Consider the following 23,231-nt stretch of genomic DNA (forward strand, 5'->3'; position numbering starts at 1 on the left):
TCCTGTCACCTGTGGGATGGGATGCCTGGTGCGAGGGTCCTCAGAGAAACCTGTGGGTTACGCAGTGAAACTGCCCTCTGGTTTGTCGGCAAACGGTGGGAAGGCGGCACTGCCCTTTTAACTGTGGTCGCCAGCGCCACAGTGGCGTCGCCCTTTTAAGGCCGGCGGCAGCTGGGGTTCCGGGGGCGGGGTCTGTCTCCCTTTGGACTCCCGCAGCCGCGGGGCTGATTCATTCCGGGCTCGAGCGCCAAGCTCTGACGTTGGCGCCTGCGCAGGGCGCGGCCTCGCTCCCGATTGGCTGCTGTCGGGCTGCCCTCCCCCGCGCGCCACCCCTGGTTTCCCTCCCCGGGCCGCAGAAGAAACAGTGCCCTCTCCCTTCTTGACCCCTAGCCCTTCCCTCCCTCCTTCCCTCTCGTCGCCGTAGCTTCTGGCGCAGCCGCTCCCGGAGGAGCACCCGCCGCCAACGGTGATGGGGTCTCGGGCCTCCACGTTACTGCGGGACGAAGAGCTCGAGGAGATCAAGAAGGAGACTGGCTGTGAGTTCGGGTTGGAGGGTGGGAAGGCGACCGGGCGTCTCCGTCCGGCCTCCGTACTGAGGACGATCGTCGCTGAGGTCTTGATCTGGGTGCGGTGACTTTGTTGGGAGGGTCCCGCGCAGCGCCCGGTGTTTTGGGTAACCGAAGGCTAGAGGACCTGTGCGTTCATCTGTAGTTTCCCGGAGCCGGGTTGTGGCCCCTCTGGTGCTGTCTTGCCTCAAAAGCCCGAAATCTCGATCCATCCGCGGAGCACAGACACCACCACTCCACTCTTGCCCACCCAAGTCCGCGAATTTTCTTTCTTTATCGTTCCTCTCATAGAGGAGGCAACCTGAACAGTAGGTAAAGGAGAAGCAAATCCAGGAAACCTGAATGGTTCCTGAAGAAAACGTAATACATTCCAGTGAGGTTTCTCAGCAAGGACCTAAAACTATTAAAATCACAAGCAGGGAAGAATGAACTCAGAAAAAAAGATCGTATAGACCGGGGACTCGCGACCTGTAAGCAATCAGGAGTCTGAAAACCTGAGACTTTTTAATCTGAATCGTTGGAGAAAAGGCACGGGTATAGTGACCAGATTTTTTTTTTTTTTTGGAGCCTGTCCTGGAACTAGCTCTTGTAGACCAGGCTGGTCTCGAACTCACAGAGATCCGCCTGCCTCTGCCTCCCAAGTGCTGGGATTAAAGGCGTGCGCCCCCACCGCCCAGCAGTGACCAGATTTTTAATGACATAATGAGGACATTTATCCTGTTTTCATACATACTGATTTCTGCCATGTTGCTGTATCTTATGCAGTTGATATTGAAACTGGATGTACTCCAAAATCAGTGAGTTTGTACCAGGAACAGATTTAAATACACACACACACACACACACACACACACATACATATACATATATGCTCTAGGTTCTTCCTTGTTAGCCTGAAAGAAGGAGCAGCGGGGCTTTAGGAATTCAGGAACACTGAGAACACCATAGCTTTGAAAAGCCTTGATAAGGTATGATAAAATTGTATTGCTACCATGCTTTCTCGGTGATCCTTTGGACTCTTTGAGTTTTGTAAGCTGTGTCTTCACGATACCTGTCTTTGGCATCAAGTAACACAAAGCAAGTAGTGCCTAGGGATCGCCGGGTGAACAGAATTCTCCAGGAATGGAGTACGCGGATAAATTAAAAGTTGTCCTGGCTGACTGACAAGTTCAGCTTCCTAGAGTGTTCAAGCTGGAAGCCTTAGCTAGCCCGCCTCCTGTCGCATTGGTTTTCCATACCCTGCTGACACACACGGCTGCTCAGCTTTACCAAGATCTTTAACCATGCGGACCCACCTACTTAGCCAAGGTGATCCTTTTCTCAGTTTCAATTGAATGGCAGAAATCACTTAGCTTTTTATAACTTTTATTTGACTACTCACCTTTATGGATATTTCGTGACCTATTCTGATCCCATGGCAGAAATACAGGCAACTGGATTTAGCAAGCATTTTACTACATTTTGTGGCCATGACCTCTGATCACACTTGGAAACATCATGACTTCTTTACACCTAGGATGACAGCCAGGTTAAAGCATCTGTGTTTAAAGAGTCACGTCACAAGGAAGTGTAGTGAGTGTGGCACAAGCCATTGTTTTGTTGTCCTTTGTTTTTTGACACAGGTCTTATTCTGTAGCCCAGACTTACTTAGAATTTACTACATAAACAGGGTCTGGTGATGCATATCTTTAATCCCAGCAGAAACAGGTGGATCTCTTGAGTTCAAGGCCAGTCTGGTCTACGCAACAAACTCCAGTATAGCTAGGACTACACAGGGAAACCCTGTCTTTAGAGACAAGACAAAACAAACAAAAAAAGTTTCTCTACATAGCCCAGGCTAATTTCAAACTCATGGCAGTCCTCCTGCCTCAGCTTCCTGGGTACTGGGATTATAAGTATGAGCCATCATGCCAACTTAGGGAAAGCTGTTTTGCTTCATAGTAAATGGCACAGTAATGTCATTCCAGTTTCTTTGCATAAGTCTTGGCTGTAGGGCTGAGTTATTTTACCTTGTGACTCATGGACAAACCCTAAGTCATCATGGGAGAACTATTATCCTGGTCACCCAAGAGTGATTCAAGTATGAGAATGATTGTCCCCAAAGCCCGTGTATGTATTGACCGGGAAGGCCCTAATGAAACAAGCCCTTACTGAAACTTTGTGGTGTCTGTTTAGTATTATGCTAGGTGTTCAGAGCAGATGGTGACAGAAGACACCCACAACCTGGCTGGGGACATAAGCAAAAAAGAGTTCTGATTGGCGCCAGGACATAAGGAAGCCCAAATCCTGCAGCACCCACCTTCAGAACTTAGGGAAGAAAGTCACGAGCTGGCCTTTAGAGTATAGGAATAGGATCTTGACACAAAAATGGATTCATTTTGGATAAATTAACCTAGAGTGTCACTGTTAGCCCAGTTGGCTACAGGGTCAGTCCTCTACCCTCGGGGCTGAGTTGTGAGTTTATCTAGTTTGCACCCTTAGCAGAGACTTGTTTCCTTTCCTTTCCTTTTCTTTTCTTTGGTTTTTCGAGACAGGGTTTCTCTGTAGCTTTGGAGCCTGTCCTGGAACTCGCTCTTGTAGACCAGGCTGGTCTCGAACTCACAGAGATCTCTGCCTCCTGAGTGCTGAGATTAAAGCCGTGCGCCACCACTGTGCAGCCCTTTTCTTCTTTTTCTTTTTTCCTTTAACAGGTTCTCTTGTAGCCCAGACTGGCCTCAAATTTAAGATCCTATTGCTTCAACCTCCCAAGTACTGGGATTACAAGTGTGTCGGCTCCACAGAATGCCTTTAATTCCAGCACTCAGGAGGCAGAAGCAGGTGGATCTCTGAGTATAAGGCTTGCCTGGTCTACAGAGTGAGTTCCTGGACAGCCAGGACTATACAGAAAAACCCTGTTTTGAAAAACAAGCAAGCAAAAAAAAAAAAATGACCAGATGTGGAGGCAGAAGCAGGTAGGTCTCCAAGTTCCAGGCAGAACCAGGGTTGTATAGTGAGACCCTGTCTCAAAAAGAAAGAAAAAAAAAACACTTTGTCGTTGTAAAACACGTACTATATTTAGCCTTTGTTCTATCCCCTTTTTTCCACATTTCTCCATTTTTATAAGTCAGTACATTTGAATGAATGATGTCATTGGAGGGAGGTCACGGCGTCTCTATCTTGTCTCTTACTGAATTGGTCAATACAGAAGTTTCTGTAATGACCCTTAGTTCACTTATCCAGAGGAACAGCCTGGCTGTGGATTGCCAAAAAGCTTAACTTTGAGCAAAGGTTCATTCCAGCTAAATAATGGTGAATGCAGATTGGTTATTTTTAGTTTCTGCCCTCTGGTGTGTGTCATGTGGGTATGGGCAGGGTGTTGAACAGGGTAGGAAGTGAGTTGGACAGACCTGTGAGGTTTTGTTTGTTTGGAAGGGTGTAGTGTATGAAGGGGGTGGGTCTCTCTAGTTCCAGAGGAGGACAACTGACAGAGGCAGCTGCTTGAGAACATTTCTTGAAGCTGAGCTTCTGGGTACTCCTGCCTCCTTCTGGGCCCCATCCTGTCCTCTCCCTGTCACCCCACATTGTCAGAAGATTCTGTGTGGGCAGAGGACCCTCCTGTGTCCTGTTTCGTCTGAGTTGGAAATGCACAGATAATACCTTATAACAGATTGGGAATAATTTATAAAGTTCTGTGCCCTTCTAGTTTTCTCCCAGGATTCCTCTTTCAGGCTAGAAAGGGGTAGGGAGAGCTGTGTGTCAAGGTAGGGTAGAGAGCAGAACTCTGAAGGAGTAGAGCCTTATTATGAATGAGGAAGGGGCTCAGAGCACAGACTACTTGAAGTTTACATAGGCATTCACTGACCCTAGGAGCAGCTGCAGAGATAGGAACTGTCTTTTGAGTTTAAGCAGAAAAACACTATGCTACAAAATAGTAATACTTATGTTAACCTGCAGTAAACACTATTACGGAGGAGCGTGAGCAGATACCTGAGGTTGTATGTCACATATTGTGACCTGGCCTGAATGTATCAGATTCAAAAGATTAGAATTCATACCAGATGTGGTAGCTTATTTTATGCCTGTAAACCCAGCACTAGGGTTCTGAATTCAAGGCCAGACTAGACTCCATAGCAAGATACTGTCTTTTGCTCAGTTGGCTCCTCTGGTAAAGGTGCTTGCCAGCAGCCCTGATGTCCCAGTTTTGATTCCTAGGACCCACATGGTGGAAACTCTGCTAAGTTATCCTTTGACCGTCATGTGTGGACTGTGGCACAAATGCATGTGAACATGTGTGTGCATACATACACATAACTAATTTTTAAAATAAAAAAGGGTCAGAGAGGTGGCTCAGCAATTAAGAGTGCTCACCATTCTTACAGAGGACCCAAATTGGTTCTCTGCACTCACATGTCAACTCACTATGATCTGTAACTCCCTTTTTGGGCCTCTGTTGGCACAAAGCACACACATGCTACCCATACATACATTCTGGCAAAACACTCTTAAAATAAAAAGAAATAAATCTTACAGTCTCAAACAAACAAAACAGCTGGAGTAACAACCACCTGAACAAAACAAAAACTCAGGTGTTCAGATTTTGTACTATGAATTTTAAAATATACTGAAAAGTTGACAGTGAATGATGCCCAATACTCATTCTTATTTGTTTTTCGAGACAGTTTCTGGCTGCCTTAAAATTTGCTCTGTAGACCAGGCTGGTATCGAACTCAGAAATCCACCTGCCTCTGCTTCGTGGGTGCTGGGATTAAAGCTGTGTGCCACCACTGCCCTGTCCCCTTACTTATTCTTATTTAGTACGTGTTGTTACAGTTCTGCTGTATTTGCTTTATATGTCATTTTCTGTTCATTAACCTCTTTATTTCTTTTGGTGTAAGGGATTAAACCTAGAGTCTGGCTTTTATGCATGCTTAGAAAGGGATGTACCATTGAGTTCTACCTCCAGCCCTGATGTTTGGTTTGTTTTTGTTTTTGTTTTGAGACAGGGTCTGACTGTGTAACCCTGGTTGACCTGGAACTCTTTAGTCAAGCTGGCATTGAACTCACAGTACTTTACCCTTAATTACTTTCGTGTTTTGTAGGAAGAGGAAACATGGAACTTGTTAACCACGGTACTGTCATTGTTCCTAAGAAAGTTAATAGTGACTTTTTATCACCTGCTGGTCAGTAATACTAAAGTTTGCCCTGTTCTGAGAAGATGCATTTTGTTTGTTTGGTTGGGTCACTTTGTTCTTTTGTTGGACTGGGCTTAGAAGCCATTCCTTGAGCATGCCCTGAAGCACTTCTACTGAGGCCCATCCCCTGCTTATTTTAGAAAATACCTTTTTGGTTTTTGGATAGGGTTTCTCTGTGTTCCTGACTGTTCTGAAACTCGCATCTTAGACCAGGCAGCCTCAAACTCAAATTTGACAGCCTCTGCCTCCCAGAGTGCTGGGAGTAAAGGCATGCACCACCACTGCCCAGTGGTCTCTTAATTCTTAGGAGAATAGGTTAAATCTTAACATCCTTACATTGGAAAAATGTAGGGGTATGAAACATGAAGAGGACTGGTGAGGGGTGCAGTGCAGGCTCAGCTCTGCAGTTTTCCCCAGAACTGCTGTTGCCTGCAGTGTAACCCAGGTTGTTGTCTTCATTTAGATAGGATCAAAATGATGGCAAAATAATTTCACTTCTCTTCTTTAACTTTTTATGCTTCCCCTTGCCAGACCACCTTGGTGCTTTCGTGTCCGTGAACTACCTTTCTTCTCTGAACACGAGGCAGAAATAATAGAAAGCTCTGAACTTGGGGTGAGCAGGGTCTTTTCAGTCTTTCGGTATAAAATAATTACTTGTTCATCAGCAGAGTGACTGCAACTTCATTCGGGGCATATTCGTAGTATAGTCTTCTCTAAGGGAAACTGCTACCTCCTGAGATTTCCTTTGAATTTCCAAGAATGTCAGAGGTTTTAGGTATCTGTCTTGTTAGTTTAGCCCCTTCAGTGAGTTTGGTTTTACTGGACACGTGACCTGTCTTTATTCCTGGCAGTTCTAGTACTTTTATGCATGTGGATTGTGTAGCTCTTTTAAAGGTAGATGAAGCCCAGTGTGGTGGTCCATGTGTGTAATACTAACACTGTGGGGACAGAGGCGGGGCTGTGATTCAAGGCTAGCCTATGCTATAGAGTGAGTTTAAGGTCACTTTACTTTGTAGGTTGCTTTATATTCTTTGTCCCAGGGCATTTAGCACCCTTGTTCGTTGTTTGAGACGGGTTTTTCTGTATGGCCTTGGCTGTCCAAGAACTCCCTCTGTGAACCAGACTGGCCTCAATCTCAGAGATCACCTGTCTTTGCCTTCTGAGTTAGCACCTTGATATTTACAAAGCTGTGTTTAATCTTGCCATCATAACATATTCAACATATAAGTGATAGGTTCAGATATGAGCATACTGAGAATGTTAATAGTTGACATTTGGTTGTATGTTTTGCCATTGATTTCCACATGGGCAAGTTTGTCCTGGAAGATAGCAGTTTCTTACACTTATAAAGCTACTTTTAAGTGCATGCTTATTATGTATAAATCAGCAAATTATGACTTCCAAAAGCTGTAAATTGATTTTCTTCATAAAAAATGGAGTGTAATGACACAAGTCCTTACCAAAGGAGTTTTTAGAAAACATACATAGAGCAAGAGGGCTCCATTTATGTTCTTCTGTAACAAATCTCTAATAATGCATTTATTAGTTTTAGGAGTTGTATTAGATTGTGACATTTGCCATAATTTCATGGTCCTGGCGTGGGAGATTGGGGGCTTCGGTGTTAGGAAAACCACATTGCGTGTTTGTTCCATTTACATTTTATCGTGTGTATAATGTTAAAATAATGTGTAAATATAAAATACCCTAAACTGATATGTTAATGTAATTTGATTTTTTTTTATATTAACCCATAATCTGAAATGTGAGAGAGACTAAACACTAAAATCTTACCTAGCGAACTGAACATTATAATTACTTAAAACTCCTCGGGGCTAGAGAGGAGCCCAGTGGGTAAGAACACTTGCTCTGTAAACAGGACCTCAGTACAAGTCCCCAGCCACGTAGAGAGGCAGGCATGTCTGTAACTGCCTAGAGTTCCCCAGTCAACCACCCAGTCTGGCCATAGTGGTGAGCTTCCAGTTGAGAGAGAAACTCAGTTCCTGGAGTCCCGCTCTGGCTTCTGCATGTGTGTGCATGGATACATGCACTCACCCACCACACATACTGTGCATACTACACACAGAGAAAATAGTGCAAAACCAGGATGGAAAAGATGGCTCCATGGTTGAATGCATCCTGCTCTTTCAGAAGGCCTTGAGTTTGGTTCCTAGCATCCATGTTGGGCAGCTCACCAACACCTGTAGCTCTAGTCCAGGGGCTCCAATTCCTCTGGCTTCTGAGGGCATCGGCACTCACTTGCACAGACCTAGAAACATAATAAAAAAATAAACATTTTTAAAATACTCAACATCAGTGTGAAAGGTCATGAACTACTAATTGAAAATTAAGCTATTAGGGGACTGGAGAGATAGTCAGTGGTTAAGAACACTGGTTGCTCTTCCAGAGGACCCAGGTTCTATTCCCAGTATCTACATGGCAGCTCACAACTGTCTGTAAATCCTGTTCCAAGGAACCTGACATCCTCATATAGACATACATACAGGCAAAACACCAATGAACATAACATAAAAATAACTTACTAAAAAAAGGAAATTAAGCTATCAGATTTAAGTACACAAATGATATTAGATGGAAAATTAATAAAATGGAAAAAATGTTGAGATGGTAAACATTTCTTTTTCCAATATTTTTTTAAATATTTTTAAAATATATTTTATATAATATATTGTATATATTTTATATAAAATATATGTTCTATATTATATATAATGTGTTATATATTATATAATATTTAAATATATTTTATTTAAATATTTTTTTAAATATATTTTTTATATTTTTGGGAAATATAGTTATTCTTTAACTGGCTTAGTTTTGCTCAACTAAGGAATTTATTACAAGAGTAGTAAGGTGACTGACCATCTGGCCTTTGAGGCCAGATGCCAGGCCTGGATAAATTGATCAGATTCCTAAAGAAAGCAGCTGTGCCTGGCATGGTCAAGAAAGTGGAGTGAAGTTAGCATAGCAGTATAAACTGTCCCTTCCGGCGCTCCTGAAGGGGTGCTGAGGTGACACTAATGGTTAACTTGGTGTGCTTTCCGAATGCCAGGCACTTTGCCAAGCCTTTTCCTTTCATCAGCTCCTCACATTCCCGCTCACCTACCCCCTGTGGTGCGTGAATGGACTTAGAATCTGTCTACCTGGCTGTCCTGAGTGTGTGCCCCACTCACTTAGCTGGTGTGGCGCCATGAATGGACTTAGAATCTGTCGGCCTGGCTTCCTGGCAACAGAGTCTCCAGCTGAAGCCTCAGCAGCCCTACTCCTCTGCTCTCTGCACACCTGAGTTCTCCCAGCTCCACGTCAAAGAGGTCACAGCTGACCTGGTGTGCCCTCTCCTCTCATCTCTGCCCCATCATTCACTTCCTGTTTCACCCCCTGCCTTGTTTACTTTGTTTCATTGTTCCTAACACAGTGAGTCCAGTGTTGTTGCTTGAGCTCCAGGAGGACAACCACAGAACCACACTTCCCTTAACCCTTATTGCCTAAGGGGTGCAGTGGAGACAAAGTCTGAAACTGTGACCTGCTGGGGCTGTAGTCTTTTCGCCTGTGGTCACCGCTTTCTCCCCTTGCCTCAGTCTGCTAGAAGACTGTTTCCCAGCAGTGCGTTCCCACTGTTGTGTTGGATGTCTGCAGTTATAGACTGCTCTTAGCTGTCCTGGAGTCACACAAGATGAGGAGCACCGCCTTCTCTTGTAGGTGTCATTTGGTCACAGCAAACAAGCTGATTCCAGGTTGTGGTGGTCTGTCACCTGATGAAGTCCTGAAGAAGAGGTGACGTTGTAGATGCTTGGTGCAGAAGGAAACCAGACTTTAAAAACAGAAATGTTTGGTGTGCCCCAATATTTAGTTCAATGTTATCTACTTAGAAATTGCAGTCCGAAGAGCCAAGCTAACTAATAGGTTTGAGTTGGATTGTCTTTTTTCCTTTAACTTTATTTCACGTGGAGTGGTGTGTGTGTGTGTTAGGGATCATACTATTAAGCAAATACTCTGCAACTGACCTGTAGTCTTTGCCTCTAACACTTTTTTAAAAAGAGTTCTATAATTCTCCCCCTCCTCCTTCTTCTGGTAGCAGGGTGGGATGGGGAGGTAGGGGAAGTTTTAAGACAGGGTTTCTCTGTGTATCCATGGCTGTTCCTGAACTAGCTCTTGTAGACCAGCCTGGACTTGGACTCACAGAGATTCGCCTGCCTCTGCCTCCTGAGTGCTGGGATTAAAGGCCTTCGCTACTACTGCCTGGCTGCCTACACTTCATTTTTAAAGCCAGTTTTCATTGCTTTTGATTTAGTTTCTTTTCCAGCTCCTCCTCTTTTTTTTTTTTTAAATTTGCTGTTTTGACATTCTAGAAAAGCTTCGCCGCCCCTCCTATCCCCCCACACTAAAGCATGTGGCAGGCTGTGGGTGTAGTGTAAATGCCTGTCTGCTTCTTCAATTGGTACTAATTTTGTGCTCTTTAGTTTCCCACAGTCAGATCACGCGCCTGTACAGCCGGTTCACCAGCCTGGACAAAGGGGAGAATGGGACTCTCAGGTGAGTACTTCCTTTCCCCCCAAACCCAGGAACTCCCTAGCAGCTGTCTTTATCCTAAGGGTAGGCACACTAAGTGTCTTGCATTTTGAGGGCAAGGACCACTTGGGCCATGGTGTCTACAGATCATTGGTCCACCGAGGAATTAAATAAGCCAGACCAGTGATGCTAATTTATGGCTAAACTTTTTTTTTCTTGGTTTGTTTTTTTTTTTAAGATTTTATTTATTTATTATGTATAGAAAGTCTGCTTCCATGTATGCCTGCAGACCAGAGGGCGCCAGATCTCATTACAGATGGTTGTGAGCCACCATGTGGTTGCTGGGAATTGAACTCAGGACCTCTGGAAGAACAGTCAGTGCTCTTAACCGCTGAGCCATCTCTCCAGCCCTTTTCTTGGTTTTTTTGAGACAGGGTTTCTCTGTGGTTTTGGAGCCTGTCCCGGAACTAGCTCTTGTAGACCAGGCTGGTCTCGAACTCACAGAGATCCGCCTGCCTCTGCCTCCTGAGTGCTGGGATTAAAGGCGTGCGCCACTACTGCCCGGCCATGGCTAGACTTTTGCTGCTCTCTTCCAACTCCCTATAAGTTTAGGTGGCTTCTGTTCTAGTCCTGTGGGCTGAGTGTGGTAACACATGCCTGTAATCCCAGTACTCAGAGGCTGAGGCAGGAAACTGGTCTGCAGTACTCTAATTAAAAAACAATGTGAGAAACTTTTTCTTACAAAAAATTTCGACTTAAAGTCTTAGATTTAAACCACTTCTGCCTTTAGTTGTGGTGAGGGCAAGTTACTTTGTGTCTCTAATTCAGTTTCCTCAGCTCTACAAGGGCACAGATAAAGTATGACATGAAAAAAGGTGTGATACTATATCAAGTTGGAGCAGTAGAGCTGCGCAGGATGTATGTATAATGAATGTCATAGCCTCTATGTTATGTGAAGCTGATTGCTCTTACCATGTTCAAGGTTAAATCTTCCTCAGTTCTTATGCTTGAAAGAATTATTTCCTCTTTCTTCTTTCCTTCCTTCCTTCTTTCTCTCTCTCTCTTTTTGTTTGTTTCTTGGGAAACCATGAGAGAGTCTCGCTCTGTAGTTTAAACTGTGCTAGAACTCACTTATATAGCTCAGGCTGGCTTCCAAGTTCTGGGACCATAGGTGTGATCCACTATGTCCTGTTGTTGCATGAGTTCTAATTGGTCTTAATAATAAAAACCCAGAACCAGAGCTGGAGAGATGGCTCAGTGGTTAAGGGCACTGGCTGCTCTTCCAAAGGTCCTGAGTTCAATTCCCAGCAACCATGTGGTGGCTCACAACCATCTGTAATGAAATCTGGTGCCCTCTTCTGGCCTGCAGACAGAATACTGAGAATACTGTATACATAATAAATAAATTTAAAAAACAAAAAAACCCAGAGCCAGATATTGGGGTAAATGCTGAAAAATCAGAGAGACAAAGGAACAAGCCACAGCCCACTCTTACCTTTCTAACTCCTCAGCTGAAAAAGGGCTGAGCACCTGTCTCCTCCCGCATTATATTCTTCTCCGCCCAGCCATATCACTTCCTGTCTGTCTGTACAGACCTCCAGACCTCTATAGTTAAATAGTGGCTAGCTCTTCTCTCTGGTCTTCAGGCAAACTTTATTTGTTAGAGCACAGACAAAATATCACCATACCCTGTAATTCTTTTCTTGAATGGAAACATCTCAAGAATTCCTTGCATCTTGCTGGGCGACGGTGGTGCACACCTTTAATCCCAGCACTTGGGAGACAGGTAGATCACTGAGTTCAAGGCCAGTCTGGTCTGTACAGTGAGTTTCTGGACAGCCGGAGCTGTTACACAGAGAAACCCTGTCTTGAAAACCAAAAAAAGGATAGAAATTTTTGCATTTCATAGGTGATTTAGCTCTTCCCAAGCAAGTGTCTACAGGCTCCTCCAGCTGCCTGCTCCTCCATTCAAGCTCTGCGGTAGATGATTGTGTGTTTGCTGTTCTCAGGGCCAATTAACAACTACAGAATGGTAATGTTCAGGAAATCATTTACTAAGGAACAACTTAACTATTTGCTCATTGTTTGGTTTATTGATATGACTTGTTTGCTGGACATACTGGAATGTAGCAAGATTAAATCTAGCTTCATTCACATCTGAGTTGGTGCAAAACCCACTTGGCAGATATTCTAATTACTTGTATCATGTGCCTCAGAAGTAATTCCAGGAGGCACTATTCTTACTGGGTTGTATTCTGTTGGCTTTAAGAAGTTCATGTCAGAGGCCAGTGGTCTCTAGCTTAAGGTGATTCTCTTGGCAGCCGGGAAGATTTCCAGAGGATTCCAGAACTTGCCATTAACCCACTGGGGGACCGGATCATCAATGCTTTCTTCTCAGAGGGGTGAGTTGGAATGGCTGTGGTTGGACAGCCCTTGGGTTTGGCTCCTTCATTTGTTGTCTGGCCTCCATTAATTGCTAATGTAGAATAATGATAGTTGTTATTTTAGGTCATGGTTACCCAGAGTTAAATTGTACATCCCTAATTTTCATATCTAGATTATCTCTTGTTCCACCCTCCTTGATTTTTTTCTTGTATTACGTGTGTGTGTGTGTGTGTGTGTGTGTGTGTGTGTGTGTGTGTGTATGTATGTGTGTATGTATACCACCTGTATAGCACCATCAGAGAGTATTAGATCTGCTTGAACAGGAATTGTAGATGGTTGTGAACTGTCATGTTGGTGCTGGGAATCAAACCTGGTCCTCTGCAGGAAACACAGGTGCTCTCAACCATTTAGTCATCTGTGTGGCTCCCTGTTTTATATTTTTTAATGTTAAAAATTGAAGTCTAACACATAATTTGCAGCACACAGCACATTACTGCTGTTAAAGTGTTAGACAGTGCATCTGAGTTTGTGGTCGTTTGTTTCTCCCTTGATACTGCCTCCCCTCCAAGCTATTTCTGGTTGTTTCCTTTGTTTTTGAAATGGGAGCTTTCATTGTATAGTCCTAGGTGACCTGGAACTCATTTTATAGACCAGGCTGGCCTCAAACTCAGAGTTCTGCACACCTCTACCACCTGAGTTCTGGTATTAAAAGTATGTTCTTGCTCTTGCTCTTCCATATCTGCTTTTTTTCTTTGGTGGTGCTGAGGATCAAGCATGTGTATTGATGTATACTAGACAAATGCTTTACCACTAAGCCATTTCCCTAGCCCTCTACCCACATACTCATAAATACACACTCCCTTCTCCCTTCTTTTCTCTCTCCTTTCCTTGGTCTTCTCCCGCTGATATTTTTGAGATCATATATATATAAACACAGGCATATAATACATGTATACATAGTCTTTTTTCACATTACATATTACAGAAATGTGTGTATGTTCATATACTCTATTTTTTAACTGTTTGATGATAAATTGCATTCATTCACCTCTGAATGCTTCAGTGTTTGTTTGCTTAGAAGTCATCCCTTCTAAAACTTAATTTTTTTTTAATGTTTTTCTTTTATTTTGAAATAGTGTTTTTTTAAGATTTATTTATTATGTATACATATATATGTGTGTGTATGTATGTATGCATGGGTGTACATAGCTGTATATAGCTATATACACACACATAGCTTGCTCCCATGGCTTACTCAGCCTGTTTACTTGCTTCTTTCTTTCTTTCTTTCTTTCTTTCTCACCACCCTACCCCCACCCACCCCAAGACAGAGTCTCTCTGTATATTCCTGCTGTCTTGAAACTGTGTGTAGGCTGGCATAGAGCTCAGAGATCTGCCTGCCCTTGCCTCCAAAGACATGAGCCACCACTGAGGCTTCAGTCTGTCTTCCTATGCTATTCAGGACCATGGGCCTAGGGGTAGCACCACCCACAATGTGCTGGGCCTTCCCACGTCAGTCACTAATTTTAAAAATACATCGAAGGCATGCCTATAGGCCAGTGTGGGATTTTTTCTTCCTAAATGACTCTAGTCTACATCAGGTTGATATAAAAACTAGCCAGGATTTGGGTGGTGATGATGCACACCTTTTCCCAGCACTAGGACAGCTAGGGCTGTTACACAGAAGAAACCTTGTCTCGAAAAACAAACAAAAAACTAGCTGATACACACACACGGTCCATAGTTGTACATGCCAGCAAAATACCCATAAACATAAAAATTTTGCTTTTTTTTTTTTTGGTTTTTCGAGACAGGGTTTCTCTGTGGTTTTGGAGCCTGTCCTGGAACTAGCTCTTGTAGACCAGGCTGGTCTCAAACTCACAGAGATCCACCTGCCTCTGCCTCCGAATGCTGGGATTAAAGGCGTGCGCCACCACCGCCCGGCTTGCTTTTTTTTTTTTAATCAAGTAATAAAACTCAAGGCCAGTTAGGTCAGAAAGGGTGGCAGGAATCCAGTCAGACCAAGACACACTCAATTCAGAGTCCTGTTGAATCTGAACAGTCTTCTGCTCTCACTTTGCCTTCCTTGCCGCCTGAACCACTGTCATGTGTGCTTTGCGAGCCAGCAGAGCATTGCACCCCATCCAGACACGTTTTTCACAGATGTACTTTATACACAAACCGTTTGCAACGTCAGGTAAATTCACTACAGTCATTTTGTCAACTTCTTTTTCAGAGTTCCTTAGTCACCATCAGTTACTTGAAGAAACATCTTGTGGAAGTCTCCTCCTCCTCCTCTTCCTTCTTCTTCTTCTTCTTCTTAAAGCATGTATTTATTTTATGTAAATTAAAGTACAACTTTCGGGACTCAGTTTTCCTCTGCACCAGTTGGATTCTGGAGAATGAACTCAAATATCACCAAGGCTTGGAAAAGCCTACCCGCACTGAGTCCTCTCACCAGCCCTCGAAGTCTGTTTTGAAAGGCAAAGCTGTATTTCCTCTGACTTTGGTTACTACCCGCCATCTTCTCTGGTCTGTTGCTAAGAGTATCATGGCCTCTGTGGCCAGGCATACACAGCCTGTGCCACTGCTTCCTGTTCTTATCAGACATGGCTGCTTGACTCCCAGGCTTGTATTTTTCTTATCTTAAAAAGGAAGAATTTTTCTGTTCTTTTTTGTTTTGTTTTCTTTTGTTCAGATTAAAATTTGATAGTAGAACATAGGTATTTCATTCTGTTACATAGACATTGTGCTAATAGCATTACCCCCATGCCCCAGGCATATGGTCAAGTGTTAATCCATATTGCTTGGTTGCTCAGAGCTTACATTTTGGTGCAGATACTATCCTACTCCATGAAGGAAACAAAGCTCACCCTTTTGAGCTAGCCTTCCCTTGATCTCTCCCATTAGTAGGTCTCCAAACTGTGTCTACCTGACACTTAGAGACACTGCCTGTCACATTTACACTAAGAGACCAGAGGCTTTTTTTTTAACCCTCTATTTTCTTTTTGAAACACAGTCCCTTTTGCAGTACAAAATGAACTCAAATTCAGAATTCTCCTACTGCTGCCTCCTAAATGCTGAGATTATCCAGCTAAGACTGGGATTTTGTTTTGTTTTTATTTTTTTTGATACAGGTTCTTGGACTGTGTAGATTTGGCTGGCTTGGAACTATGTAGATCAGGCAAGCCTTGAATTTATAGAGATCTACCTGTCTCTGTCTCTAAATGCTACAATTAAAGGTATGTGCCACTATGCCTGGCAGAATTTTTTTGGGTAGCTCTAGGAAGCAGGCCGCCTGAGACTGATATGATTGTCTTAAGTAAACAAGTCACATGGGTCACCCTTTAACTGTTAAATATTCATTTATTCAATTTTAAAGTTATTTCCTGTGTGTTATTGCTATTTTATTTTTTATTACATTCTCCCCCCCCCCCGTGTGTGTGTGTGTGTGTGCGCGTGTGTATGTGTGTGCGTTATAGGCATACATACATGGAGATCAAAGGACAACTTCCAGGAATCAGTTTTCTCCACTGTGTGGGTTCTGAGGATTAAACTCAGTCATCAGTGCCCCTGAATTTCTGAGCCCACCTGGATTGACATGGTGTTCTGTTCTGTTTCCAAATAGAGAGGACCAGGTAAACTTCCGAGGATTCATGAGAACTTTGGCTCATTTCCGACCCATTGAGGATAACGAAAAGAGCAAAGATGTGAATGGACCTGAACCACTCAACAGCCGAAGCAACAAACTGCACTGTAAGGAGCATCAGTTGTGTGGCTTAATGTATTTCTTCCTCATCCCCATCATCTGTGAGCTCATTTACTCTGTCAGCTTTATAAAAGCAGAGTGCTAAGTGGTCAGACCATGGAGCTAAGCTGAGTGGGAATTCCCTGGTTTACCATTTTTTGCCCATGAGACAGGTTACCTGAGATCTTTGGGCTGCAGTTTTCTCTTGTGGAAAATAAGATATTAAGGGATTTTATAGATCATTTTCATAGCTCATTCATTGATTTTGGTGCTGTTAGAGATGGAACACATGTTTCCTAGGCTAGCCTCTAACTTACTATGTAGCTAAGGCTGGTTTGAATTTCTTCTTCCATTATTTCCACCTCCCATGTGCTGAAATTCCTGGCATGTAGCACCACACCTTATTTTTGAGGGGTTATAATAGAGTCCAAGGCATAAAGTATGCCAGGTAAGCACTCTGACTGCTGAGCCACATCTGTCGTCCCCACTGAGAGGTTCTTCCTCTTGTAAAATTAATGTATGTCAAGTGCTTCAAACAGCACCTTGTATATACTGGTACTGTATATATTCAGTAAGTGTTACCGCTATTATAGTTCATTATCTCTTGTACACCAGGCACTGTAGAAGGTACTAGAATGACAACGGGGAGCATGGGATCAAGCCCTCGGCACTGCCTATGAGAGATTATGTTGGTCCTCGATCTCTTCTGTTGGTAGATTATGGATTTGACTAAAGTTCCAGTAATAGAGGCAATGTTTGATTTTCTTGGCCTGTTACCTCTTGCCTCCTTTCTTTAGATACTTACTAGGTTTCCTTCTGCCCTTGTTAGTTCATGGACTGTTGCCCAGTATCTTACTTACAACACTTTTCCAGGAAGTTGAAGTTGAATTTCTACTTTCTTTCAACACAAGTTGATATTGAAATTATATGAAACTAATTGAGCCCAACCCTGCCTTGAAAGAATGCATGGTGGAGCCCAGGAGTTTGTGAAGCCACAGATTTAATGGAGCCCATGATGATTTAAAGCTACTAGAGGTTTTTAAATATTAGAACAAATACAAATAAGTTAGATTACATAATTCTGCATTTCGTATTTTTAACAAATGCCCCATTAAGTTCTAGTTGGTGGCTGTCAGCCTTTGCTCATCTTCTTGGGAAGAATATGTGTTCCCTTTTGTTGGCATTTATGGCTGGTTCCATTTGAGAATCACTGAAGTGAACCTTGTTCTTAGAGCCAGGGAAGATTTTTTTAACAAAAGTGCTAAAATACTGTTGAGCTTTACCATAGCATTATGGTGGGGATATACAGGCATCAGAGTCTTGTTGATTTTATTAAAAACTCTGGGTCTTGCTGGGCTCTTAGGAAGTGGAGATAGAAAGTTCAAAAGTTCAAGCTGTAGCTGAGAATCAAGCTTAAGGCCAGCTTTGGCTACATGAGAATTCTGTCTCAAAAAGCAAAAAAGAAAAAGCATTCCAGTTCTTTCCTAAGGAAATCTGAATTCTGACGTAAGTTCTTTATTGGATGTCAGTCTTCTGTCTACTGTCCTTTGTGTGCTCAGCTCCTGGAGAAAGGACAAAGCACTGCAGATTGCCCACTGACTTCTTGTGTTTTCCTCCCAGTTGCTTTCAGACTGTATGATTTGGATAAAGATGACAAGATCTCCCGTGATGAGCTGTTACAGGTATGTAGGAAACCAGTTTCGGAACAGTGTGTCTTTGGGGCCCTGACTTTACTGTCATGAGCAGCAGTTCTTTCATTTCAGTAACCATCATTTAGTCCCTGCCTTGGAGAGATCCTGTTGCAGGAAAAAAGCAGAGAAGTCCTGGAAACCCTGGAAATGGGTCACTAAGTCTTCATGGATGGGCAGTCACCACCACTGAATACCTGACTGTCTCTGCGGGGCTGAGTGACAGGGGGGAATACACAGTGTGGCTAGGACAGTTATTAACAGATCGGCTTGATAGCAATAATTTAATCCCAAGGACTCTGAAGTCAATTCTGTTTAGTCTCTCTGTAGATTTGGTATCAGAGTTAAGGAACTGTTGTCACCATCTGCTGAGTTAACTCATGTCCATGACTGGTTCTCAGGGAGGCCAAAAGAGTGCATTCTAGAACTAGAATTACAGACAGTTGTAAGCCATGCTGGCCTTGAACTCACAGAGATCTGCCTACCTCTACCTCCTGAGTGCTGGGATTGATTAAAGGCGTGCACCTGGCAACACCCCCATTTTTTAAAAGATCTTCACTAAGTTCACCCAAACTGGACTCAACTTGTAATCATCCCACATCAGCCTCCCAAGTAGTCTTCAAGAGGCCGGGCGGTGGTGGCGCACGCCTTTAATCCCAGCACTTGGGAGGCAGAGGCAGGCGGATCTCTGTGAGTTCGAGACCAGCCTGGTCTACAAGAGCTAGGTCCAGGACAGGCTCCAAAACCACAGAGAAACCCTGTCTTGAAAAACCAAAAAAAAAAAAAAAAAAAAACCAAGTAGTCTTCAAGGAGAGTTATGTGGCTATAGCCTGTAATAAAAGCTTAATATCCCCCCTCCCCCCCCCCCCCCCCGCTACATGGAGGACTGCTTTTAGATTTTAGAACAACCCACCAAACTGACTGACTTCAGTAAAGAACTGCTTTGCCTGGTGCAGTACACCCAGGGATAGGTTGTCTGGGTTTCACAGTGTCTGAGTCTCCCAACTTCTGCTCAGTTCTGGTATGGAATTTATAATGCTTGTGATGGACCTCATAGCCCCCGTATGGCTGTTGTGCCAGCAGACATCATGTCTGTAGTCTAAGCAGAAGGAATCCGTTTCTGTCCATATGGAGAAGACACTTCGTGACTTTGCTGGAGTTCCACTCACTCCCTTTTTTAGAATGGCCTAGATAAGAAGCTAAGGATTTCATTCTCTAGCTGGTAAACTTGAAGGAATCAAAGGAAAGGAGAGTTGAGGCGGCTTTTTCTCGAGTCTCCTTTAAGACTCCTGGTCTTGCAGGTGCTACGAATGATGGTTGGAGTGAATATCTCAGACGAGCAGCTGGGCAGCATTGCGGACAGGACCATCCAGGAGGCTGATCAGGATGGAGACAGTGCCATATCCTTTACAGAATTTGTTAAGGTCTGTCCACCACCTTCCGATTTTTTTCCTTTCAAGTTCTTTTTATTAGCATATGTTAATTATTTATAGTGGGTTTTATTATAATATTTTTATGCATTTTTTTTATCGTATTCATTCTGTCTCCTCCTTGCTTGCTGATTCCCTTATTCTCAACTTATCTTCTTTTCTGTTCATGTCTTTTTGAAGGGGTGAAGATAAGAGTTTAATTGGGGTTACTTAGAGGAATATGGGGAACTTATGACGGGCTATACTACTGAAGAAAATGTCTCTTCCCAGCACCTGTAGCTCCCTGTGTGTCCTCAGAGAAGGGTGTGCTTTTTTGAGCCTTTTCCCTTACCATTTAGTATTCAGTTAAATCCTGTTGCATAAGACGAGGAAGGGTGCTCAGAATGGTCATAATCTTCATGATAAATTGTTTTTCTGCTTTTTTGTTTTTCAACTCCAGGTTTTGGAGAAGGTGGATGTAGAACAGAAAATGAGCATCCGGTTTCTTCACTAAAGGACAGGGACCAAATTATTCTTGCTTTCTAGTATTTAAGAACTGGAACTTCCTTCTGTCTGTCTGCCCCACCCCCATCTTGTTATTCCCTTTTCCCATAAAACTACTGCTCTTGCATGACAACCCGAAGTCTCTCCTGTCCACACAGACTTGCCTTTGGTGTATAAACAGGGCGTTCAGAATGGTACCCTTGGCCTATTTCTGTCCAGTATGCACCCACCAGGTCTCTGTTGTAAGTATCATCTTCCCTTGTTTTGCTGCTGAATGCCATGCATCCATCCTGTGTAAGGAAATGAAATAGGACTCATATCAAGAACCAGCCAGCAAAGCTCCCACTGGATGGAGACCATATCCATGCTGCCTTCCCTTCATCGAGCCTCCGTCATGTTCCTGTTTCCTTTCTGTGTCCTTTACTTCCTACTTCCCTGTCACCCAGCCTTCTCTCCATTTGGTCTTTGGGCCTCCCTCCTTTTCATCAGGATTCCCTGTGTTCTGCTAGACTCCAGGCTCTGCTGTCAAGTCTGTCTCCGATTGGCAGGATAGTGAGTGGTCTGGTGGTTTATAGCTACCTTCTCCTGGATGTGTCTTTGGGGCACTGCTGTCCAGGAGCTTTTCAGCAACCAGTACAAGTCCTGGAAAGCATGTGACTCAGTCCCCTGCGCTGCTCTAGTCACAGGGCTGTTCCTGAAAGGTGGCGTCACCGTGAGGCTTGTAGAGCCATATCTCCTAGGTGGTTTCCCCAGGTCTCTCTACCTCTGGCTTTTTATTTTCAACATATGTATATGGCCTCTTCTGAGGACAGTGTTGACATTCAGAATTAGTCTTATGCCTGCCAGTTTGCTTCTCTTTGGGACATTGTCACCAATAGAGTGGCCATTATGACAGTACAGTAGGGGGCCTTCTTGTAGTTTTCTAAAGAGGCTAGGCACCCTGGAGAGCTGTCCACGTTCGCCCTGCAGCATGGGCTTTGCCTCAGTGTTCTGTACACTGGAAGACTCTTCATATTTCCAAACAGAAAGACAAGTGTTGTGGAAGTGCCTGACTCATCTCAGTCCTAAAGAATTAGAAGAATTAAATTGTCCTCAGTGTCTTAATGTTTTGCACAAAATTCCGAATGAATTTTATACTTGGCAAATTTTAATGCTGGCAGCTGTGTAGTCAGTTCATAAAGCAGTGAATGTATTGTCTCATGAACGTCCTCATCACATGACCGTCTAGCTCCTTGTGTAGACCACTGCAGATCCCTTCAGAGCATAAGGCCTGGCCCGGTGACACCAACTGAAGTGATACTAGAGGTTGTTGAGTGACCCAGCTCAACTTTTGGGCCAGTGTCAGCTTGGTTTAGACCTCACTGCATCAGGCTGCTTCTGTCCTATGTCTGTAAATCTGCTCTTGGCTGGCTTTCTCTGATGTTGCTCGCTTGCTTGCTTCTTTGCTTTGGAAGGCTATCCAAGATGTATAAACAATTCTTTAGGAAAAAAAAATGCTATTAACTCAAACAAAAACACTGCAAAAAGAATGGGTAAAGGTGATGCAGGGGAGTGGCTAGGGTGGATGGCTGGAGTCTACATGAATTGGGGAATTCTTTATGAAATATCTGTCTGACTTTGTGATCAAATGATGTAATATAAGAATTGTATAAAAAGAAAGAATTGGCCGGGCAGTGGTGGCGCACGCCTTTAATCCCAGCACTTGGGAGGCAGAGGCAGGCGGATCTCTGTGAGTTTGAGACCAGCCTGGTCTACAAGAGCTAGTTCCAGTACAGGCTCCAAAACCACAGAGAAACCCTGTCTCGAAAACCAAAAAAAAAAAAAAAAAAAAAAGAAAGAAAGAATTGTCTGATACTGATCTGAGAAGTACTTCAGAGGTTTCTTGATTTACATATTTAAAGTTTCTAAGATTATGCCCCCCCTTGGCTGTGTAGCAAACTGTTTTAATCCACAGTTGTGCCTTATTGTCCCATTAAAATTGTATTCTTCAATCCATCAATAAATTAATTGTCATTAAAACAAAAGAATTTGGTTGACTTTTATCTGTTTTATATCAATTTTATGTAACTCAAGAGTCCTAAACTTGAAATAATATAGTGTCTCCCTTTCTCGGATTTATGCTTAGAGTATCAGTTGCAGGAATCCATTACTTCTGTGTGGGCCTGTGACATAGAGATGTTCATCTAGAGGCTCATCATCTGTGACCTCTTAATATTAATTCCAAGTAAGATACAATATATTTTCTTTCTTGTCTCATGGAAAGAAAAAAAATGAGCTGGAGGGACGGCTCAGAGGTTAAGAGCACTGACTGCTCTTGCCGAGGACCAGGGATGGGTTCCCAGCACCTACAGTGGCTTTACAGCTGTTCCTTAACTCCAGTTCCAGCACCCTCTTCTGGCCTCTGGTGGTTTCAAGCACACGTGTGCACATACATTCACCAGTTAAAATATTCATTTATATAAAACATTTTTAAAAAAGAAAACAAAATCCAGTATTATGAACATTCTAGTATAAATTCTAGTATAAATCAATAATCTTAGTAATTCACTATGCCTACAGGTCTCACAAATTTACAAAAGAAAGGCTTCAAAGCTCATTGTGGTGGAGCTAGTTGGTGATTCCAGCACTTTGGAGACAGAGATAAGAGGCTCAGGAGTTCAAGGCTATGCCCCACTTCTCAAGTTTGAGGTCAGTTGATGCTATAGTAGACCCTACTCAGAGCAATAAAACAACCAGTGGGGTCAGAGGGACGACTGAGCAGTCAACACACTGCTGTTGCAGAGGATCAGAGTTCAGTTCTTAGCATCCATGTTGGTAAGCTCAGAAATGAAAGATTCCTGGCAATATTATAAGAGGAAATTGAATGCTACTGTATATTATTCAGACTAGATCATACCTGCATATTTGGAGGACAGAGCCCACCAATTCCTGTCTGGTTTTCTTATGGCCTTCAAATGAAAAAAAAAATGTTTGATGGGGGCTGGAGAGGTGGCTCAGAAGTTAAGAGCACTGGCTGCTCTTCCAGAAGCCCTGAGTTCAATTCATCAACCACATTGTGGCTCACAACCATCCATAATGAGATCCAAGCATACATGCAAGCAGAACACTGTATATGTAATAAATAAACATTTTTTTTAAATGTTTGATGATAAGACTTGGAAGCTTGCAATCTAAAAACAGCACTGTGGAAAAAAACTGTCATTTTGCTGAATTCCTTATTTATTTATTTATAT

General features: G+C 43.2%; 2 protein-coding genes across 3 annotated transcripts in view; one reads left to right on the forward strand and one right to left on the reverse strand.

The window, feature by feature from the left end:
* Positions 1–111, reverse strand: part of Exd1 (exonuclease 3'-5' domain containing 1) — a 28,721-nt gene extending 28,610 nt beyond the window's left edge. The window contains exon 1 of one of the 2 annotated variants that reach the window (XM_075961822.1): positions 10–111. The gene's annotated coding sequence lies outside the window, so the exon portion shown is untranslated. The remainder of the gene's footprint in view (positions 1–9) is intronic. The other variant, XM_075961824.1, reaches the window with a different exon arrangement.
* Positions 99–22,025, forward strand: Chp1 (calcineurin like EF-hand protein 1). The gene is made up of 7 exons (XM_075961834.1): positions 99–536; positions 10,216–10,288; positions 12,586–12,666; positions 16,278–16,405; positions 18,018–18,079; positions 19,387–19,509; positions 19,955–22,025. The coding sequence occupies exons 1-7, from the start codon at positions 470–472 to the stop codon at positions 20,006–20,008; spliced, it is 588 nt and encodes a 195-aa protein (XP_075817949.1). The 5' UTR covers positions 99–469; the 3' UTR covers positions 20,009–22,025.
* The last annotated feature ends 1,206 nt before the right edge of the window (positions 22,026–23,231 follow it).

The sequence above is a fragment of the Microtus pennsylvanicus genome, chromosome 2, assembly GCF_037038515.1.
Source record: "Microtus pennsylvanicus isolate mMicPen1 chromosome 2, mMicPen1.hap1, whole genome shotgun sequence".
In the NCBI taxonomy this organism is placed as follows: Eukaryota; Metazoa; Chordata; class Mammalia; order Rodentia; family Cricetidae; genus Microtus; species Microtus pennsylvanicus.

Bases quoted from the DNA above. Each gene is read 5' to 3' on its own strand.
- Chp1 (XM_075961834.1), top strand. From the start codon at position 470: ATGGGGTCTCGGGCCTCCACGTTACTGCGGGACGAAGAGCTCGAGGAG. The intron at 537-10,215 runs GTGAGTTCGGGT...TGTGCTCTTTAG, and splicing joins GATCAAGAAGGAGACTGGCT to TTTCCCACAGTCAGATCACG. The intron at 19,510-19,954 runs GTCTGTCCACCA...TTTCAACTCCAG, and splicing joins CCTTTACAGAATTTGTTAAG to GTTTTGGAGAAGGTGGATGT.